This window comes from Lepidochelys kempii, chromosome 24 (genome assembly GCF_965140265.1).
Source record: "Lepidochelys kempii isolate rLepKem1 chromosome 24, rLepKem1.hap2, whole genome shotgun sequence".
NCBI classification, from domain to species: Eukaryota; Metazoa; Chordata; order Testudines; family Cheloniidae; genus Lepidochelys; species Lepidochelys kempii.
Window position 1 is genome coordinate 5,031,630 of NC_133279.1, and position 23,004 is coordinate 5,054,633.

Consider the following 23,004-nt stretch of genomic DNA (forward strand, 5'->3'; position numbering starts at 1 on the left):
CCTCAACTCTTTTGCTACCCTGCAATGCCTGGTCCACACTACAAAATTATGCTGGCATACTTATGTCATCTAGAGTGTGAAAAAATTCACAGCCCCTAGCCAACATGTGCCAGCAAAACCCCCACGCAGAAGCAACTATACATACAGAAGAGTGCTTCTATTAGCTTAGTTCAGGGAGGTGGTGTAGCTATCCCAGCAGAAGAACTCCTGCCACTTAGGCTGCATCTACACTAGGGAACTATGCCAGAACAGGCTCTGTAGTGTAGAGAAAGCCTTAATTTATACATCATCTCCACCCTGCAATCTAATCCTCTGCACCCCAAACTTTAGGAAATGCTGGTATAGATCTTCATAACACGACCTTTCCTCTCCTTTCTTACACGCTTTGAAGAGCAGCAAAGTGTTTAAATGTCAACACTGTTAACTCTCATTGGCATGTAAATCAGCACTCACTGAAATGAATAGGGCAGTTCAGACCACAGAGATACTATGTCAGGCTCTCTGAAAACTCAGGCAGACATCTCTGTACAAGTTACATTTGCTTCACATTTTGAAGGTTTTCTTCACAACAATAACAGCTAGAGACTTTAAAAATAAAAGATGACACTTTTGAGAACTAAGTTCCACTGATACCTCCTCAGTTTGTCCTTTGCATCCCACAGGGGAATACAGCCCATACTTTGGGAAACACACCGACTTATAATGTCCCTCCGTATTAATTAACAAAGCCCCTAAACACCCAGTTGGAAATATTATTGTGCCTATTGCACAGAAGCTTACAAACTATCTCAAACTAGTTCAATAAGTAAAGTTATTTCACTAAATTGTTCTGTGTTAACAGGTTAATCATCTTTTATTACGTCACACAGAAGTACTATACAACACTGTCCTGATGCACTGCCCTCTCGTTTTACGGTAACGTATGGATCTGGCCTTCCATGCATTAAGGGTGAAATTAATTCCTATGCAAACAGGCAGCCTATCCACCACTTAAGTCCCACTCTGGTGAAAACAGGGCTCTAAGGGACTTCAGTGTATCATGCTGACAAACAGTACCTCATTGTTCTCTCCCTATATCCATCTGTTGTCTCTTTTCTTACATTTAGATTGTAAGCCTCTTGGGGCAGGGACCATCTTGAGTCTGTACAGCACCAAGCACAACAGGGTCTTGGTCCACGACTGGGGCTCCCAGGTGCCACGGTGGTGCACAGTAATGCACTATAGTGTTGCACAGGGATAGATTTCACTCCTCGAGAAGACTGCTACTGCTCAATCATTTTCTACCCAGCTCTGTGTGTTCTTCCATGCCAGTAAAGATATAATTTGTAACCAAGTATCCATCCTTACCTTGCTCAGGGAAGCCGGGCTTCTCCACATCCCCATTGACACAAGGCTTGCTGTCCACTACCTGCTTCAAGGCAGCTGGTTCATGAGTTGGTTTCAAGAGGACGTTGCTGAAGGTGGGGGCCAAGCGAAAGCAGCGTTTGGTCTGGAACAGCTGTGTGGACATGGCCTGGAGGTTACTGGCTATGCTAGCTTCATTAGTGCCCATGGACCCTGGCCCATTGACTGCAGCATCTGAATTCTCAGTCTTGGAGACACTCAGGCTTTTAGAGTCCACCAGCCCGCTCCCCTCCATGCAGTTTTTTAAGGCCTCCTTGGCCCCATTTTTCATGCTTTTGGTTCGGCCGCATCCCTCCTCCCCTGGCTCGTCCTCCATATCCTCCAGGTCGGAACGGGATTCCTGGCTGTTCATGTCTGAGTCTGTCTCCACATCAAAGGCTGTCTCCACCTCCTCGTCGCTTTTCTCCGAGCCACTCTCCGAGCCATCGCTGCCCTTAGTGAAGTCCTGGCTGGAGTCAGAGTCGAAGCCCTCACTCAGATCACTCTCATCGACCTTCTGGGGATGGCGCCGGCGGCGCAAGCAGGAGAGACGGGAGTATTTCTTGCTCTTCTTGTTGTCCTTCTTCCTCTGCTCATCGCTGGGCCGGTGGTTGGCTAAGTCAGCATCTGCTTCCTTCTCAACGGAGTTCAAGGGCTCCCGGGTCTCTTGGTCATCTGCAAAAGACACCCGAAACAAAAAAACTTGACGTACAACCCAACCAGGTGGCCAATCCCAAGCTGGGGAAAGCGCTGGTGTCTCACTTCTATAGCAGCTTTCATCAGAGGATGTTTCAAGGCACCCTTGGGAGATAATCCCACTTTACAAATGCGTCAACGTAAGCACCAACAAGTGAAGTGATGTGAACTCCCTGACCAAGCCCCAATCGCACAGAAACAGACAAATTTAATTACGGACAATTCCTTTACCTCCTAATGGCACTTACTAATCCCCAGATCCATTCAGTAGCCAGCAGCAGAAGTTTATCCTAGCAAATACAGGTGTTCCACCCAGTATGACACTGGTTTAAATCCTGCTCAAGTTGTACCTAGCAAGTGAAAGCCACTTCCATTTGACGGCTGGTAGATGGGCAGCTAGTGTGAAATGAATGGACAGATCTCAATCCAGTTTCTAGTTATGGAATCCATATTATACAACCCACAAGGGCCTTAGACATGGAGTCTGTCCAGGACAAGACTGGAGTACACAAGCAGAAGTCTAAAGAAGCTTGTTTTAATATTGTTTGAGATGCACCTGATCAGTCATTACGTGGCTTCAGGTTTCAAGACTGCCACCCCAGTACAAAATTCATTTAAACACAAAACCACTTTCTCCCCAGCCCAACTTTCCAATGAAAGAGCCCACGCAGTTAACTACAGAGAAAATTTTACTTCTTAATGGGTCCTTAGCAAGAGAGGAATACACACGTTTTACCAGAAGAAAACAAATTCACTGACTAATAAAAATGCAATCTTCTGCCAAGAATTCAGTCATCTGACCAGAGGCTAATTTGTCTTAGTTGAGATGCATTTAAAATAAAAATCTTGGTTTAAAAATAGGCCTGTATTTTACTTTCCAATTAAAATGTGTTGCATGCACTTCAGATTGCTGACAATATAGCAAAGGGGCAGGATACTTGCATGCATGTCAGAAGGTTTAAAATTAAAACGAACTGCTCCTCTCAGTAATCTTGGATTGAACTGGTCTAATCCACCTTTCTTATTAGACTGATAGCGCTCAGTGTCTTAAGATGCTTAATTCACCTTGTTTTATTTAAAACCAAGGCTGGGGGAGAATCTGCATCAACTATATAAACACAATAGCTTATTAAACAACACTGCAGTGCAGTGGTATGTGGGAATTTTCTCAGAGGAGTAGTCAAGACAGGTTGAAACATTTGACTAATTTTATAAGAAAGGAAGGAAGGAAGGAGAGAAGGAAAGAAAGCTGAAGTTAAATTCCTCTTCTGCAGGAATGAATGAACTACACAAGCATGCCATCATTCTAAAGTTATACAGCTAATCTTGGGAGACAGGCCAGTCCTTGCCTACAGACAGCCCCGCAACCTGAAGCAAATACTCACCAACAACCACATACCACACAACAGAACCACTAACCCAGGAACTTATCCTTGCAACAAAGCCCGTTGCCAACTGTGCCCACATATCTATTCAGGGGACACCATCACAGGGCCTAATAACATCAGCCACACTATCAGAGGCTCGTTCACCTGCACATCCACCAATGTGATATATGCCATCATGTGCCAGCAATGCCCCTCTGCCATGTACATTGGTCAAACTGGACAGTCTCTACGTAAAAGAATAAATGGACACAAATCAGATGTCAAGAATTATAACATTCATAAACCAGTCGGAGAACACTTCAATCTCTCTGGTCACGCGATCACAGACATGAAGGTCGCTATCTTAAAACAAAAAAACTTCAAATCCAGACTCCAGCGAGAAACTGCTGAATTGGAATTCATTTGCAAATTGGATACTATTAATTTAGGCTTAAATAGAGACTTGGAGTGGCTAAGTCATTATGCAAGGTAGCCTGTTTCCTCTTGTTTTTTCCTACCCCCCCCCCCCCCCAGATGTTCTGGTTTAACTTGGATTTAAACTTGAAGAGTGGTCAGTTTGGATGAGCTATTACCAGCAGGAGAGTGAGTTTGTGTGTGTATGGGGGTGGGGGGGATGTGAGAACCTGGATTTATGCAGGAAATAGCCCAGCTTAATTGTCATGCACATTGTGTAAAGAGTTATCACTTTGGATGGGCTATCACCAGCAGGAGAGTGAATTTGTGTGGGGGGGTGGAGGGTGAGAAAACCTGGATTTGTGCTGGAAATCACTTTAGATAAGCTATTACCAGCAGGACAGTGGGGTGGGAATAGGTATTGTTTCATATTCTCTGTGTATATATAAAGCCTGCTGCAGTTTCCACGATATGCATCTGAAGAAGTGAGCTGTAGCTCACGAAAGCTTATGCTCTAATAAATTGGTTAGTCTCTAAGGTGCCACAAGTCCTCCTTTTCTTTTTGCGAATACAGACTAACACGGCTGTTACTCTGAAATCTGACAGCTATTACTGTTCAGACTAGTCTGTACATTATTCTGGATATGTTTGGTGTGTTCGGTGGAACTGCTTAAGGCCAGTGATTAAGACCCCAACACAACAACATTTAATTAAATTAACCTCCACCTATAAGCATAAGAGTTAAGTTATTCCCATCTTTAATTAGTGGTCATTACGTCACCCAAAATATCTCTGGCCACATACTGGAGAGTCCTGTTTAATATGAATCTTCAAGTACATTACTTGGGTCAAGAAAAATCTGAATGTCCATTTTTCTAAAGATAGTGATTGTGCAGAATTAACGAAGGGGCAGGACTTCAGCTTTCCCCGAAGCTGAATGGACTTGAAAGAAAATAAAAAGCCTGATCAATAGGCAACCTTGGAGACCAAAGACCTCCAGTTTATCCTACAATAATAGAAATGTAGGGCTGAAAGAGACCTCAAGAAGTCGTCAAGTCTAGCCCCATGCACTGAAGCAGGACCACATAAACCTAGAATCTCTCTGACAGGTGTTTTCCCACCTGTTCTTTAAAACCTCCAGTGATGGGGATTCCACAACCTCCCTACTTCAGTGCTTAATTATCCTTATAGTTAGAAAGTTTTTCCTAATCTCTAACCTAAATCTCCCTTGCTGGAGATTAAGCCCATTACTTCTTGCCCTACTTTCAGTGAACATGGAGAAGAGATACTGAAGAAGAATGAGCTGGAGAGAGATACAGAATGACTGTTCCAGACAACAGGGAAGGCGCCTTTTGCATGAACTGTAAGATCATGAAATGGGACAGGGGAGAGAAGTGCTAGATGAACAGAGGATGCAGGATTGGAAGGGGCCTGCTGGGTTGTCGAGTCCAGTCCCCTTCTATAGCAGGCAACCTCGTCATATAAGCCCATTCATCAACTTATCAGAGGATGTAGCAAGAACGGCACAGACAAGATCCATGGGTTCAGCTGGAGCAAAGCCAATGGAGAGTTTTAAAAGCCATGCAGGACTCATTTGAACTAGACCCTGAAATGAATGAGGAGCAAGCGGAGGTGTTACAAGACAGGGAGGACACGCACTTTGGTCACATTTGTGAAACTGAAGTTGTTGCTCAACGATTTAGCAAATGTCTCTAGTCTGTGCCCCCCACCACTTCCCCATGGGCTGCCTTGGAACCCAGAGGGTCTTCCCTATTTTTCACAGCAGCAAGAATCCCTCTGATAGCTTCCTATGAAAGCACAGTCATCCAGAACAGGGCACTCTGGAGTAAAAGAGGGGACTTCCTTTCCCTCGGGGCTCAGCATACAATTTGTGCCTAGTGCTTCCAGCCTGGCAGTGAAGGATCAAAGCGTTTCAAACTCAGCTCTGCAAACCCATAGCTGTGCACTGCACTACAAAGCTCATACTGAATACACTCAGGAAAGGGGTGTGGTGGCCACAGAGAGGGAAGTAGTTTGAGCTAACACAGCACTCACCACCTCCCTCTTATTACCTGTGCCGTCGCTCTGGAACGCTGGAACTGGATTCTCCCCTTCTTCCAGTTCTGCCTGCAGGCGAATATTGACGTGGTTTATCAGATGAGAAAAGAGGGCCAGAGTGAAAGCAATGGCTGCACTGTACTGCTTTGAACCTGCAACAGGACAGCACAGAGGTGAAGCGAATAGACTACCCCTGTTCTGCAGCAAAATGGATGTCAAATAAGATACGTTTAAGATTTACTGTCTAATTGCATAGGACACAGCCATCTTGACAAGTGGCATCAATATCCAGGGGTTTCCACTTTCTGAAAAAACTTCAATCCATAAATCAGCCCAAGGTGGCATCACCAGTATTTCATCTCTCACCTTAATGATAGGAAATAATCATTTTTTATGCAGATCTTTCTATTATAGTGAAAAAAGTGTTGGCAAGCAGGATAACCATCTGGTATCTGAAGGACGTAAACACCAAGAAGGGAGAGAAGTTGCACATTCTAAACAATTCCTCTTCCTTCTCGGTGATGACATCCTTCCGATACCAGATGGTTATCCTTCATCTACATTTTCCCAAAGGAAGTGGTGGATGCATCATTAATTAGGACATTGCACATTGAATTGGACACTAGAAAATACACTGTAGGGAGCAATCCTGACCCGGTCCCGGAGATAGATTTAAATGCAACATAATAAGTCTTCTCCATCACTAACAACTAACAAATTTCAAGTTAGATTATAGGAGTTACCCAGTTCTAAATTAATCTGTGTAAAGTGGGTCCCCTTATTCCAGTGGTCCCCAAACTTTTTCTGTCATGGCTCCCCTTATCCATAATGGAATCTGTCCATGCCCTCCTGGGGGCTGGGAGCCAAGGGCTGGGGCTGGCCCAGAGTGGAGCTGGAGGCAGAGTGGGGCTGAATGGCGCTCCCACCCTGCCCCCCATGCGGGCTGGCTCAGGCCCCTCACCCCACAGTTTGGGGACCACTGCCTTATTCTATGGAAGATGAGTGTCCAGAATAGACAGGTCATCTTGTTCAGCATTTATGTTCTTCTCTCACAGCACAACAATTCAATGAGCCACCAGTGTTCATTGTTAGTGCACTGATTACCTGCCCGTTTGAGGCTGTGGACGCTCATTAGGCAGATGATCACCATGCGGAAGATGAGGAGGTCGGGAAGGAAGGAATATCCACACTCATATTCCTCTTCATCTTCGCTTGCTGAGTTCAGATTAGGAGGAGAAGGCAGGTAGAACAAGCAAAGGTTGAAATCCTCCAGCACCGACTGGCAAAGAGATGTAAGCTCAGAGTCCACAGAGCTTAAAGTGAGGGGAAAAACAAATAGATTTACTCTTCAAATGCCCTGCACCAGGTTAAGTCTCAAGCTCCCGGCAACTGGAACGTTCATGTGGATACTGAACAAAAACTGGTGCAAGCTCAGTCATCACTTAAGTCATTTAGAACAAGATAGGACAAGGCACTGGAGAATATACTGAAGGGAACAATCATGCACAGGCAGATGGGGAAAGACTAGATAATCTGAGCAATCTTTCCCATCCCTACAGAGTGTAAACTAAAGTGACACAGTAAACAGCTGTCGGAGTGTCTCCTATACTGCCAGGATGGATCACTAGAGAATGAAGTGAGGGGCTCAACTCCTCACTCTTGGGATGAAGGTGCTGCCTCCATGGCTGACCCAAGCAGCGAGAAACTAGTCACAATTGACCTTTCATCCCATGTAGTAATGGCCAGGATATGAAGCAGTACATCAGCTAATTCTTCATTGATTACTTTAATATACTGACCTAATCAGCTATGGAAAGTTAACAGGTTTCTACAAGTCTGGAGCTCAATCTGATGCTGATATGATCCTTTATACTCCTAATCTAAGGATCTCAAAGCACTTTAGAAACAGCCACAAAAATTCCGCATGAGATGGATAAATATAAATCATCACTGGGTGACTTTCTTCCTACAGGGGTATGCCTGGGTCAGGAGGCACTATATGGCAATACACATCAATATATAAAGTACCATTCATTATTAAGAAGAGTGAACATTTCAGAATCAGTTATTTCTACTGTGTAGTTAAAACATTACACTGCAACAGCCTAGATCGAGAGTCTCGACCTTTTTCCTTCTGTGACCTCCCACACGTGTTCTCATCTGCAACCTCACACACACCCCAGAGTCATTTGCAGCTCTTTGCTGCTTCAGAGGCAGCATTATGGGAATCAGTACAGTGGATTACAAGATGCTCCCAGCTTTTAGAGAGAAACTGTCTGCAAAAAGTCCAGCAAATCCTCTTCAGCAGGATAGCAGACACGGGCAATTGGAGGAGCTCTATTTCCTCTTCCACCCTGAGACACATACACCACCCACTGAATGTGCGTTACATAGAGTAACAGTGAAGTGTAAATCCAGGGTCAACCAGCACAAATCAATTAATTAAAATGGGCAAGAGAATCAGAGTGCGTACTGCCCCCTAACAGAAATCAATCTGTAACAAACAGTATTTAAAGGGTTAACCTAGAGCTACCTGAAATCTCTTGGCAGAGACAGAAAATCCAGGAAAAGCCATGCAACTGTACAAAGCTTTCCACTTATTCCAACAGAAACAGGTTACAGAAAGAATAGCATCTTTCCCCTGAACAAGGAGGTTAGATTACAGGTGTTTATAATGAACTGCTCTACTGTTCTGCATGTGTGCAGATTGTGACCCTCTGCACCAACGTCATTCTGCCAATGCTTGTTAGAAGCACAGATTTTAAGACTGGGCAAAGCGTTTGAACACAGTGAGAGGGGCATCATAACACAGCTATGACACTGGGGGATTGGAAAGTCAGAACTTCCGAGTTCTACATTCGCTCAGCCACTGATTTACTGAGTGACCACGACTAAATGATTTAATCCCTGTGTATGAAGTTTCTCTGTGGTGATGATAATACTCTCCTCCCTCACAGAAGTGTTAAGACTTTACTGACATTTGGGATTCTTGACTGAAAGACTCAGTAGAGGCGTCACTAAGATATGTGGTTTTGCATTTGTGGCAAGGGTACAAAGCAAAGTCTCTTCCATTTCTAATGTTTGCAGCTGCAAGTCACCTACAGAGGATAGAAGTTGTACGGTAACCTTACCTGCTTTTTGGCTGCAAAAGGCTCTGGAGGTACATAAAGCTCACCAGTAACCTTTTAATATCTTTGCACCTAAAGATTAAAGAGAAACACAGTTAAGTGAGTATCCCATCACTTGGCTGCAAGATGACAGCAATCTTCTTATTCGTGTATGTAAATCTGGATTGCTAGTAAATTAGTTTATTCATGGTCTCCCACCTTCACTTTAGAGGCACAGATGTGTGGCAAGCTACCTTTTGCCATCAGAGAGTCCTGCTTTGAGAAAGGGGCATTGATAGTCCATCCATTTCAGAACTTATGATCATGTTTAAACTTTGGAAACAAGAAATATACACAGGAGTTTGGATGGCAAAAATGGTGGTGGGGTGGGAGAGCATTAAAGGGAGTTAAGAATTCTGAGGCTGTTCAGTACTAAACAGAGCAAGAGCTTAAGTTGTAAAGGCAGAGGATGTCAGTACTCTTGTGAATCAGCGGTGCTGGTTGAAGAATATTCATTTCTCCAGTTTTCGTCCACATATTTACAAAATTTGTTCTCTCGGTACAAGAACCACGTCACACAACCAACCAATCGTCTGTCCGGTTCTGGAGATGCATAGTGGAACAAACTACATATCTACTGGATGATATTTATTTGGCTCAGGCACTAGAATATCTGGAAGCAGGTGGTGGACATGAAGGAAGAAACTAGTCTGGATAATACTTGAGAAAAGCAGTAAGAATAGAACCAGACCATTAGCAGAAAATTCTAATGCATTAAAAATCAAGGCCAGATAAATGGAAACAAGTTACTCACACTATTGACTTCCTATTAAATGCACCATGAATATTGGTCTACTAGATGGGTGATGACTATATGGACTTCCTGCAAAGGCAGCAGTAAACATAACTAGCAAAGATGTATTTAAAACAAAGTAAACGGCTACATTGCTGACACAAGGTCTTAGTGAAGGACAGTGGGTTATGGCAGGTTGCTGAGTTAGATTCAAAGGGCTCTCAGTACCTACTTGATGCCAGAGTTCCCATATTGTTTTTTATTTCGTAAAGTGAAATTTAGTCCTTGTGACTCAATGGTAGCCCGGGAGACTGAAGCCCACAGGCTGGATGTACATAGGCTGTAGCAGCGCAAGCGTCATACATATTCCACTCCACCAGTATGCCTCAACCCTGATCTGCAGCAACCAGCTCTAGGGTTGAGAAGGGAATTCAACCTTTGCACCTAGTCAATCCTTGGCCTCTTTCCCAGAGATCACCACTAAAGGGACCAGTAGGGGGATCTAGACTGAGATCATCCAAAAAAAGTTTATTAAACAGCAACAACTGTGACTGGCGACTGATTTGAGCTGGATTTGTGCCAGACCCTATTAAAGTCCCCAGGAATCATACCCAGTGTCCTGTTTCTAAAGGAAGCCACTGATGATCGCCTTCCAAGTCTTGTCCCAGTACCACCCTCTTCTCTTGTGTTCTTACCGTTTTTTGCTTGGCGACAGTTTCCTGGTTTCACATTTCTTCAGCTGGTGATACATCTTGGCTGCCTTGTCATACAGCCGCTTCAGGTTACCGTGCGCACCTTCAAAGGACGCTTCAGACTGGATACTAAGATACCAACATTTTACAAACAAAAAGTTACTTTTCTGCAGGGATTCTCACCAGTTACTTTTCGTGGCTTTGATTGGGCTGTGCCACGAATCTTAGGCTCAATTTTTAAAAGGTATTTTGGCACCTAAATATGAAGATAGGTCCCGAGTGAGACTCTTCAAAGTGCTGAAGGGATAGATTTATTTATAAGGATTTCAGTAGGCATTAGGCACTGTGAAGGAGCGCACTCCCTCTGTAAGGGACAGCCTGGGGTATAAGCAAGGAGACCTGCCCCACACTAGGACAGAGATATTTAAACAGGAACAGGAAGCGGAGTAAGACAGAGGGGAATAGAAGCCATGCAGACTGCAGCAGGGTAGTGGTGGTTTTCTCTCAGGCTCTAGGAAACTGGCCTAGCCAGCAGCTTTGTTCTGTGGATTTTAAATCTGGGAGCTGAACCACGGTCCCGAGGTGAGAACCTTAGGAACTGTTTATTGTAATCACTCAGGTCCTGAACCCTTATTAAAAGGGGATATGCTATTTGGTTGGTGTGTTGGTCTCTCCTTGCCATGGGGAAATTAAAAGTGGGTCACATGGGCAGCACCACACTAGACTGCAGGGACTTGCCTGCCCCTTTATAAGCACCTAGGTGCTTTTGAAAATACCTGTCTTCATCTTTAAGTGCCTAAATATCATTCAAAATCTGGCCCTTTGTGTTTTATTTATTTATTCGGTGGCATGGTGGCCCTGTGATCCAGTACAGTCTTGTCAGGGAGGCAGCCTTCACCACCTCTCTCCACCAGCATTCCCACTAATAGCAGATGTGCAAGGAAATGGAGCAACACATGAAGAAAAAGGAGAAAATCTGGCTCAATGACTGGGAGAGCAATGAGGATGCATCAGCTCCCTCCAGCCTCAGTATGTTATGTAACAGACACTCACCAGCGTAAATAGCAGTAGGTAGCTTCCACGTTGTAATATTTACTCCCTGCCAGTGTCCCCAGCTGGTTAAAGGGCATCCCTGTCATGAAAATTAAAAGGAGAATGAACTAAGCCTGTGTTATTTTGAACAATCCTCATGCAAGAAGATCCTTTACATCTCACTACATTTCCGTTCATGATAGAAAGTGTACAGAGCCAGCAGGTACAAAGGATATTTACAAAGCCATGTTGAAGAGGCTCTGACTACTTGCTCGCTTCACCTTTTCCCACTCTGCTTCATGCTACCCTCACATCTTCCTGTCCCGCCTCTGCTTGCTCTCCTTTCTCCTTCAAGCAAGCCCTCATAGTCATCAATAATTCACCTGTCCCCTTCTCTGCTAAACTACTGTGCTGTCTGCCTGATTTGGATTAATAGAATAGTAGGGTTGGAAGAGACCTCAGGAGGTCATCTAGTCCAATCCCCTGCTCAGAGCAGGGCCAACACCAACTAAATCATCCCAGCCAAGGCCTTGTCAAACTGGGCCTTAAAAACCTCTAAGGATGGAGATTCCACCACCTCCCTAGGTAACCCATTCCAGTGCTTCACCACCCTCCTAGTGAAATAGTGTTTCTAATATCCAACCTAGACCTCCCCCACTGCAACTTGAGACCACTGCTTCTTGTTCTGTCATCTGCCACCACTGAGAACAACCTAGCTCCATCCTCTTTGGAACCACCCTTCAGGTGGTTGAAGGCTGCTATCAAATCCCCCCTCACTCTTCTCTTCTGCAGACTAAATAACCCCAGTTCCCTCAGCCTCTCCTCATAAGTCATATGCCCCAGCCCCCTAATAATTTTTGTTGTCCTCTGCTGGACTGTCTCCAATTTGTTTACACCTCTTCCGAAGTGGGGAGACCAAAACTGGACGCAATGCTCCAGGTGTGGCTTCACCAGTGCCAAATAGAGGGGAATAATCACTTCCCTCGATCTGCTGGCAATGCTCCTAGTAATACAGCCCAATATGGTGCTGGCCTTCTTGGCAACAAGGGCACACTGCTGACTCCTATCCAGCTTCTCGTCCACTGTAATCCCCAGGTCCTTTTCTGCAGAACTGCTGCTTAGCCAGTCAGCTAAGGATTGCTAGAACATCTTATCTACATTTGTAAAAGTTCCATGTAAATTTACCATGCTATATAAATTTAATCAATAAACACCAATTATTCATACTTAGGGGTCAGCCATAGCAACAACTCAACAAGCAAAAAGCTTTGCACTATGTTTTTGTAACTGTACTCGTTGCAAAAACTGCCTCTAAGGACCACTCAGAAGCTTTAGCTTCTACTGAATGCAGCTGTCCACTTAACAATACCTCTCTGAGGGGGCTCATTACACATGTACTCCATGATCTGTATTGTTTGTTTCTGAGTGCAGCTCAAGTGGTTAATTTGACTCTAAGTATCTATATAGTTCAGGTTCTTAGCTACCTCTGCTCACATCCAAAGCCCACAATTGAGATCATCTGGGGCGTTTAATTAAGACACCCTACATTTCAATATCTGTATACTGCTAGAAGGCGCACTCAGTCAGAAGCCCTCAACTTTGATTCTCAAACTCAGGCTGTCAGACTTGGTAAGCCTTTCAGGGCATTCTGCAAGACCACTCTATTCAGCCAAGCTTCTTCAGGGCAGCTCAGGCAGTGTGTGTGTTCAGGAAGGTTTGAATCATTAATTGGCCCTGTGTCAATTTTGTTCCGTATCGATGCATTTCTAATTTGTGCATATGCTTAGCGAGCATGACAGAAATTAAAACTAAATTTTAATTGCCACTGACTATTTAAAAGACATTAGACAAGAAAGCTATTAAATAAGTTCCCGTACTTCTATTGTATCTTTTGACTGAGAAGATCAGAGTGCTTTACATGCACTAACCTTGTAATGTAGCAAAAATTCCCCATTTTACAGATGTGAAAACTGAGGCACAGAGTGTTAAGTGACTTGCCCAAGAGGTCACAGTGGCACACCTGGAATAGAACCCAGGAGTCCAACTCCCAGTTTCCCACTGTGTTATATTTGCACAAAGTAACTGCTTGTAAGTCAAAAAAAGAGCATGTGGGGTTATATCAGTGGGGAAAGTTGTATTAGCAATAATGCTCTGCAAAAGCAGCAACACGCAGCTGGATCTTGGGTGAGCCAGACAAGTATGACATCACCACTTGTGTGTAAATTTGAACTTTTATGCATGATGCAGCTAGAGAATAAGGATGAAGTTACCTGATAAATCAAAGTCATCCTGGGAATTAAAGCAGAGATGCTCTCCTCTCCTTGGTTTGCCAGCAAGAGAGAGTCTCAAAGGGGAATTATTGTAACTGGATAATAAAACAAATCTCTCAAAAGTAAGAAACGTAAGGGTAACCCAAAGCAGAGCAATTGCTACAATAGTGTTTTCTTCCAGTCATTTTCACAAGAGGTTTAGGTTATGTGAGCCACGTTATTGTTCTGGAAGGCCCCAAAATTCATGGCAATTCACTTACCAATTTGTGGTGCAACAGAAAGGGCTTGATAGTAAAACCTCTCAGCCAACAGTTCAGTGTCCACACCTGCCAACTCATTCTGATAGCGAGCTGAAAAGACAGACACATCATGCACAGGCTGAGCCCTGGTATTGCCCAGTGCATAAAGGGAACAACATTGTGTTTAGCTGTGATGCTTGGAGTACCTTTCCCAGACCTGAAGAAGAGCTCTGTGTTGCTCAAAAGCTTGTCTCTCTTGCCAAGAGAAGTTGGTCCAATAAAAGATATTACCTCACCCACCCTGTCTCTCTAAGTTATTCGTGCACATTCACATGTATTTTCATTCCTTCACACGCACACATAGACACTCAAGCAAGAAGTTAAATCATGTCACACACTCACTTCTTGTGATCGTGACTGTGAGGTACAGACAAGTCCTCTACCGAATGGACCAACCCATGTACATGTTTCGTACTAACTATTGAAAGGCCACAGCTTTGTCATTATCGTCCTGCACTGGATTCAGTTTAGAATTCTACAGGTTGGGCCAAATTCTCATTTACACTCAGGCCTCCTTGCACCACTCAGGCTCGCTCAGAGGGTCTTAGCGTGTACTTGGTAAGTTATGCCCACTTTAAGGACTTCTTTACAGTGCCAGAGCAGTGCAAATGAAAGTCAGACCCTATGTTCTTATACAGAAACGGATTCAGACCCAGAACACTTGTTAAATGTCTAAGTAAATAGCGTACTCCATGTCTGCGGCACTCAGACAGGACCCCCACATTCTGTAACAGATCTGTTAGCTGAGGGGGTTTCACTTCAAATCTGTTAGTGACAAATGTGTGTAAGGGCTTGTCTATACTGTCGACGGTGCCGTAGCTCTACCAAACAATCCTCTACTGCAGGAGCAGCCTACAGTGATAGAATGGTCTTTTCCATCACTATAGAAAAACCACCCCCCGAGCAACAGTAGCTAGGCTGATGGAAGAATTTTCCATCCAGCGGGGTTAGGTCAGCACAGATATGGCACTCGGAATTGTGGATTCTCCCCCTCCCCCTGCTCCAGAGCAATGCAACTGTGTCAATCTAAATTCTAAATGTACAACAGGCCTAAGACAAACCAGTGTCTGCAAGGAATTATCACTGGTGACTAATGATCATGGTATCCGTGCTATGCATGCAACAGCTTTTATATTTTAAAGGTCCCCGTGCAAGAAAACACTGCTCTTACCTAAATCTCCCAGATAAACCAGACATCTGTGACACGCCATCTGTGCCCACTCCATTTCTTTCCCCGATGCAGACACAGGTTTCTTGCAGCCTACATGAGAAATACCAAATCACAACACGCCCGTGGGTGAAGACCGCTGGAAAGAGACAGCAGCAGCCTATATTTCTTCATGAGATACATGACGGTTAAGTGCATACGCATAAGAGATCACACACTGAGACCGGAGTGCGGGCCTTTGTCTGTGTTGTATTACAGATCAACGCAGGTTTGTTTCAGGCTGTATAAGACTCATGCAGACAACATATCCTTTTTTTCTAAAGCCACCTCACTTCTTCTGAGGGCTGTATAATGCACTGTTCCACAGCGATCACTAACAGTGCTACCTCACTCATTTGTCCTGAAGCCAGGGCCAGACCTTTCACCACCAAGCCACTAGAAATGTGGTGTGCATTCAGCACTGGATAAGCTTGGCGAGACTGTTAAAATAACAGGGAGAAAAAGGAGGCGAGAAGATGAGATGACAGACAACAGGGGAGGAAGAGAAATAAAATGGGTGAAAGGGATAAAGAACAAAACATATTCCTGTAGCTACAGCCATCAGCAGTCTTACAGGGAGAAAAGCCTCCAGAAAAGAACTCAGTCATTGGGAAGTGGCAGGAGCAACAAAAGAGGGGTCCAATCAGCTGATCTAAAGCTAACTACAACAATCAAGCATAAGTCACCTTAACTCCTGGAGGTGTTTGTCACTGGTGGGACATGTCCCACCAGGACAGATGTTTTTGAAACAATCTTCCATCAGCACCTTCTCACCAGCCAGTGACCAGTGAGGAATATGTTCTGATTATTACAGGCATTGCATACGTGATATTTTACCAATACGCTGACTTCAAAGTTGTGCCTATAGCTGATGGTGAACCTATAAAATGTTTTGCCATGTACCTCTGTCATCCCCATTTATGCCACCTTGCCATTAGCCTCCTCCCACTTCCCCCATTTTTAGTTGTCTGCCCTTCAGCACGACTCTTCCCCATCCACCATTTTTAATGATGCTGCAGTGTTTAATTTTCATTGTATTTTAATTGCAAGTGTCTGCAGCAACTTAGAGGACAGGACTTGTGCAAATGCAGTCACCTATCAACAATTACAAATCCAGCCACAATTTAAAATAGGATTCATTAGCCCTGCAGTTCCATGAAAATGTTTCTTATAGCAACAGTTGCTAAGGACATCTGCCTTTTAAACTGATGTTTCAAAGCCAACTGCAATACAATCATCTTCCACCAGCTAAGAACTGAACACAAACAAGTTAAATAGTCCATTGCTAGATACAGATGGATATCTCGAACTCCAAATTCTCTCTTTTCTCCACTTAAGTCCTTTTCAATGTTTCATTATTCTCCTTTCTCATATAAATAATAATGATGATGATGATAACAACAACAACAACAATTATACAAAAAAAATCAGCTTAAGTTTCAGCTCCATTTCTGCAATTGGAACCGCATGGATAGACCCCTGAAGTCAGAGAAGTGCAGAGGTTTGCCTAGATTCAATTGCAGCATCAAGGGTTTTAGTACACACATGCGGGATAAAGCACACAAATGTAACACAGAGGGAAGATAACAAGAGTGCAACACAATTTTGCTCACTCTTTATAGCCAGAGGTAAGTGCTTTTTCAAAATTGGGCTGTAAAATCTGCCATACTGAACATTAACACTTGCTAGAGGATTTTCTAAGAGAAGTTTAACTGCAATAAAGAATATTTTCCACCCCTCTTGTTTCATTACCAAAAGTTTTAACTTGAAAATAAAAGCTGAGCAGCCTGTGTTTTGAACAGGTAACAAGCTAATGAGAAAAGGATAATCCTCTGCATTTTGAAACTGAAACAAGTATTTGCAAGGGGAAGCCATCTGCTTATGACTCTTGCATCAGCCAAGAGCAAATACACATCAGGCACTGACCTATCAGTGGGTCTGTTACGTGAGTCCAGTCAATACAGCACTGCAGCTCCAGTTGATAGTGAGACTGAATGTAGAGAAGAAGGTGTTGGTAAAACCCTATGCCAGCGATTAGGTGAGTCCGGTATGCACACTCCAGGGTGCTGCGGCTGTGAATGTGCTGTAGAAAACAAAAATAGGCAGCCAGGTGAGAGCCTGTTAATGCAGTCCAGTAAGAATCCGGCAGACAACATGAGTTGCACTTGGTTAAACAGAGGTAGCTGGTAACTCATCTTTTGCCATCCTCCCTCAATTCACTCCACCTTCCTGCTCAATAACCTAACCAGTATTGTTGATATCTAGTATTTGACAGGTGTAAACATCAAGAAAGGAGAAATTACTTAGATACTGTACAGAGATATAACTAGGAATAATAGACTATTAAGAAATTAAAACACAAGCTGAGAATCAGGAAACGTTTCCTATTTCCATTTTATTCTCCCAAGGGAAATGGTGAAAGATCCATTAGCTTGGAAAGAGAGTAAACCAAATGCTCACAAGAAAAATCATTTGTTGGCTGGGGGGAAATAAACTATATCTAAGAGAGGTTTCAGATCTCTAACCTTTATGAATTACCCGACTGCACTGATTACATCATCATTCTTCATTTAGGCACCAACACTCACACGTGTATTTAACGACTACCAAAGATAGGTTTCTGGTAATGCAAAATAACCTTGTTTCCAGCAGTACTAATTCAAACCTTCCCTGATCAGCCACACTCAACAGGCCAAGATGATTCTACCTCTAAGAGCAGGTCCATACCGCAAGAAAAGGTGTGCTCTTAACTTGGGTTAAAATAGCAGTGAAGACAGCAAATCAGTTTGTAACTCAGGTTAGCAGCCTGAGTTGAAGCCCATGGAGTTGCACTCAAGCAGCTAAACCAAACTAAAAGCAGAGTTGCCACGTCTTCACTGCTATTTTAACCTGAGTTACAAACACTTTTTTTTTCTTTGGTAGTGCAGACACACTCACAAGCATCCCACCTAAAAATCAGCAGCGTCAATCTTTCTTCCCTCCTCGGTTCATCTGATTTACTATTGTGGGACAGCAGGACTGAAGGACTTGTGCCTCTAATAGGATAACGCACACATATTTACACCCCCCCACCTCAAAGTGAATTCATTTTTTCAGGATATTTTCACTCACTTTAATTGCTATCTGTACATAGCGAGGCCCTGAAACAAACCAGGACGTTCACTCTATGGCACCACCAGTGGAGTTTCACTAGATGGCAAAGATAATCTTGAAGCCAACACACAGAGCTGAGAGTCAGGAAATCTGGATTTTATTCCCGGCACTGCCACAGACTCGCTGCAATAACCTGGGCAAGTCACAACACCTCTACACCTCGCTTTCCTGGCCTTTTTTAAAAAAAATAAAGGTGATAAGCATACCCCTTGTGATCTGAACTGTGATATCTGAGCACTTGTTTGCAATACTTCCCTCCACCTTGGAGGTCCTATGGCCATATTCATTGACACAGTATTTGTAAAGAACTTTTGAGATCCTCAGATGGAAGGCACCAGGAGACCTCAGTTCACTGTAAAGCAGAACCAAATTTAGATAAGACCAGTATGGTATTCCAATTAGAATGATGTTCATTTGACAGTTGTCTGATAAGATCACCAGGATAATGTGTGTAGCACTATATAATAAAAGTAATTTGACTTTCTAGATTCTCTCTAGCATGAAACTAATTAGCACTTTTCTGGATCTTCACATGAATTGATTCCAACAGCAGCTTCACATGGAGATATTATTCCTATTTTGGAAATGGGGAAACGGAAAGCAACCTAATTCGGAGAGGCTCTCTGCACCTGCACCGCCAAGGCCAGAATGATTTGCCCACGGTCAGAAAGGAAGTCTATGAAAGAGCTAAGATTAGGATTCAGGAGCTTCTGGCTCCCAGTCTTGTGCTCGGACGCTGTTTCCAAATAAATTAAGCCATTTACATGTCACACAGCACAAGAATTTCTGGCTCAGAGGCACAGATACCTGCCTTTTTATTCGTTTTAATGAGCTGGATAACTTCATAGTAAACCTTTCTCCACAGCAGTTCCTCTGCTTTTCTCCCATAATCCACCGGGTGCAAGAACATCAGCTTCACACACAACTCTCGCAACCTGAGACACAGAGCAGAAAGTTTACCATTCCATTAGCTGCAGTAGCCACTTACATAACCAAAACTACATGCGTTAGGGACAAAGGAAAGCCTGAATGTCATTAAAGGGGAAGCGTGGCCACCTAGTGGTCATGCACTCTGGGTTACTCACAATCCAGATTGACAGCAACATGCCCAGCCCCAAGGGAGAGCGGTGACCAGTCACCCACTCTGCTCAAGACCAGTCTGGCTGAAGCATGGAGCAGGGTTGTCAGTCTCTTGAGGGAGCTGTACGTATCACTCCTCATCTGTAAGCAGGGAGCCACTCTTCTGCACAAGTAATAAGACTGCTTGTGGCCTGCCAATTCATGGGGCAGCCCACCCCCCACCTCCAACATACACACACCACATCAAGACCAGAGAGTCAAGAATTTCCCAAGCTCTCTCCCTCCAGCCACCCCACAAGCCCTGCATGTTGTGGCAGACTCTTCTGCCTTGCAAGTCTTTTGAGAGTGGAAGAGGGACATAAATATACTTTATTTTTCAGCAGTGATGTGTTCAGAGCTGCACAAGAAGCTTACAGGCTAAAATCAGATATAATAATTATGCAAATGAGGGAGTGAATGAACACGTACAATTAGCCTAGCACTCTTACCAGCTATTTATCAGCGTCTAACCTGCAAGACACTTTTACAGAGAAGTAAACACTAAAGCAAGCCACATAATAAATTTCCACAGCAAGGGAACTAAAAATGCTGTCAGAGTAGCATTTATATAGAATGAAACCTGCACTAAGCACCACCCCCAATAAGCAATCACTTTTAATTATCCCTGTATGGCTTCCAGTAAAAATTTTTTCAACCATGATAAAGAATCCTCTCTACTAGGCAAGAAGTTTATTTTACTTATTTTTTATTTTTTCCTGGAAAATGAAGACAGGCTTCACTATATATGTATGAAATTCCTTCAATACACAGGTATTTTAAAAGGTATTACAATTATAAAATTATAAAAACAGATCATCATTAACCACAGTGGAAAAGACTTATCTGTTTTGCCGGAGCCCCAGTCATGAACCAGGACAACGTTGCGTTAGGCGCTGTACAAAAAGAACACGCAAAGAGCTAGGGGTACTTTGCTTGACAGGTGCACTACAAACTCAGTTCCCTGTGAAACTGCTGAAACAAAGCCATGTGTAACTTAGCACATTAGATTTCTCCTACCAAAAATTAAAATACAGCATCTGCCCAACTTACTTGTTCCTCAAGCTGATGTTCTCTGGCTTGAACACTTCTTGATAAGCTGCCTTGTTACCGAGAATGAGATCCAGTCTATGAACTGCCTCCACCACCGCTCTGCCAGACAATACAGAAAGAAGAGCTTCAGGATAACAATTCACATGTGAGGGCCTTCTATGAGATCCAGGATCTACCCATGATAGCTTCAGCCAGCGAAGAAGCCTGGCCTATTTAACATGATCATTAACGAACTGTACCATCCCACATCACACCAACTGATCTACTATTTTTGAACAGTTCTATTATCCTTAACAAATTACGGAGAAAAAAAAAGGTTTGATGTAACCAATAAAGTATATGCTAGAATTCATCTGCTTAGCTACTGGGTACCACTACCTGATGAGTCAAATATAAAGTATTTTTGCACTGGCAGACTTAAATGAGACAGACTTCTATTGATACATTAGTGTGAACTTTTAACCTCTGCAGTTAAAAAAAAAAAGTCAAAATGGATTGGTTTTCAGTGATTACAGGAGGGGGCTAAGGATCAACAGTCCTGTATTTCCTGTTCCTGTTCTTTTGTTGACTTGCTGCATGACCTTGGACAAGTCACTTCTTCACCTTCATTGTGCGTCACCTTCCCCATCATTGTTGTAGTGATTCATTAATTAATAAGTGCAAAGAACTTTGAGATCCTTGGAAGAAATGTGCTCCATAAGAGCCAAGTATCATCATGCTTCTGGCAGAACAGTTTAAAACACCTGAATTAAAAACAAAATGTTTTCTCCAAAGCCAGCTGCAACATTGAGCAGGCAACATCAAGTGTACCATCAGTCCAAAAACTGCATTCATGAGTCACTGCTTGAAACTCCTGGGTCTCCTGGAGAAGAATGCAAATGTGTGTAAAATACAAAGTATGTGCCGATTCGAAGATATGAACTAAGCTGACTGGCCAAATTGATTCCATCCAACTGCACCATAATCAAAACCGAGAATCTTCTAAGTATCCACAGCAAACACTAGTACAGGCAGAAAGCACATTGACTGATACCTAATAAAGGAGTTCAAGAAAACAAAATGTAGCAATGACCAAGTCAAATTCACTCCATTATTTAGGGCCTTCTTTTTAACCTCTGCTTCTGTCAACCCTATAACTTGGCGGCCACTGGATCAGCTATGGTAAACAGCCTACCCACCTCTCTGCATTTCACTCATTCGTCACATCCTCTCTTTAAAATACAGCTCCCAACTCCCCTTTCCTCCATTCTGCCAACAATCTGCAGGCTATCAACCATATAGGAACTTACTCTTTCCCATCCAGATTCCTCTTTACTTGTCTTTGCTCATCCACTCTGAACACACTTTAACATTTCCATTGCTGAACTGAGCGATTTTTCTTCGAACAAGAAGTTGAAGATAGAGAAACTGTACTGTAAATAAGGTATAAGACAGACCAAATATGGGCTACACAAAGCAGAACATTAGCCACTTCTGCTGCCACCAACCTCCCCCACAAAAAATCCCCATCACTAGCATAAAGCAAATCACCCCACTGAAACTTCCCTGACCTTCTCTTCAGAAATATGCACAGATGGACACCAGACAGTTTGTGTAAGGGACTTGCACATAGGCATCTGCAAGCAAGAACATGCAAAGGTAATTTCAGCCTACCCATTAGAATCTAACAACTGTTTCCTTGAAAACTACAGAAGTCAGTACAAGGCAACGGATAGTTTCACATGCTGCTCCTTCCTAGCAAATCAAGTCTCCTTTACAAATGCACAGGCTGAAAAGTAATCTCGCAAAAAAAATTTCAGGATTCCAGAAAGACAAAAATCTCCACCTCACATGAAACCCCAAAAGAAAGAGGGAGGGAGGGAAACAGAGACTGAAATGATTCTGTCCCTAAACAGAAAAGGAGTACTTGTGGCACCTTAGAGACTAACCAATTTATTTGAGCATGAGCTTTCGTGAGCTACATACAGCTCACTTCATCGGATGCATACCGTGGAAACGGCAGCAGACTTTATATACACACAGAGAATATGAAACAATACCTCCTCCCACCGATGAAGTGAGCTATAGCTCACGAAAGCTCATGCTCAAATAAATTGGTTAGTCTCTAAGGTGCCACAAGTACTCCTTTTCTTTTTGCGAATACAGACTAACATGGCTGTTACTCTGAAACCTGTCCCTAAACAGGGTCATTGTTTGTAAAGTAATGGATTGGGAGATGAAAACATAGCTAACGTACAAAAAAAAATAGTTCCCTTAACGTAACACTTTCTTCTTAATAGTCTATCTTGTCTTGTATTTCTTCATGGCTGAGAATCACATACTAAAGAGTATATTATGAATACTCCACCACCTTCCACCCAAAGA

General features: G+C 43.3%; 1 protein-coding gene across 4 annotated transcripts in view; it reads right to left on the reverse strand.

Annotated features, from left to right (window-relative positions):
• The window catches only part of SMG5 (SMG5 nonsense mediated mRNA decay factor), a 45,724-nt gene that overhangs the window by 17,626 nt on the left and 5,094 nt on the right, over window positions 1–23,004 (reverse strand). For all 4 annotated transcript variants that reach the window (XM_073323371.1, XM_073323373.1, XM_073323372.1 and 1 more), the window contains 11 exons: window positions 20,641–20,739; window positions 19,283–19,406; window positions 17,245–17,401; window positions 15,283–15,372; window positions 14,073–14,162; window positions 11,564–11,642; window positions 10,514–10,639; window positions 9,050–9,118; window positions 7,023–7,231; window positions 5,933–6,070; window positions 1,348–2,058 (listed from right to left, as the gene is read on the reverse strand). In XM_073323371.1, coding sequence (XP_073179472.1) covers window positions 1,348–2,058; window positions 5,933–6,070; window positions 7,023–7,231; window positions 9,050–9,118; window positions 10,514–10,639; window positions 11,564–11,642; window positions 14,073–14,162; window positions 15,283–15,372; window positions 17,245–17,401; window positions 19,283–19,406; window positions 20,641–20,739 — 1,892 coding nt within the window. The remainder of the gene's footprint in view (window positions 1–1,347; window positions 2,059–5,932; window positions 6,071–7,022; window positions 7,232–9,049; window positions 9,119–10,513; window positions 10,640–11,563; window positions 11,643–14,072; window positions 14,163–15,282; window positions 15,373–17,244; window positions 17,402–19,282; window positions 19,407–20,640; window positions 20,740–23,004) is intronic.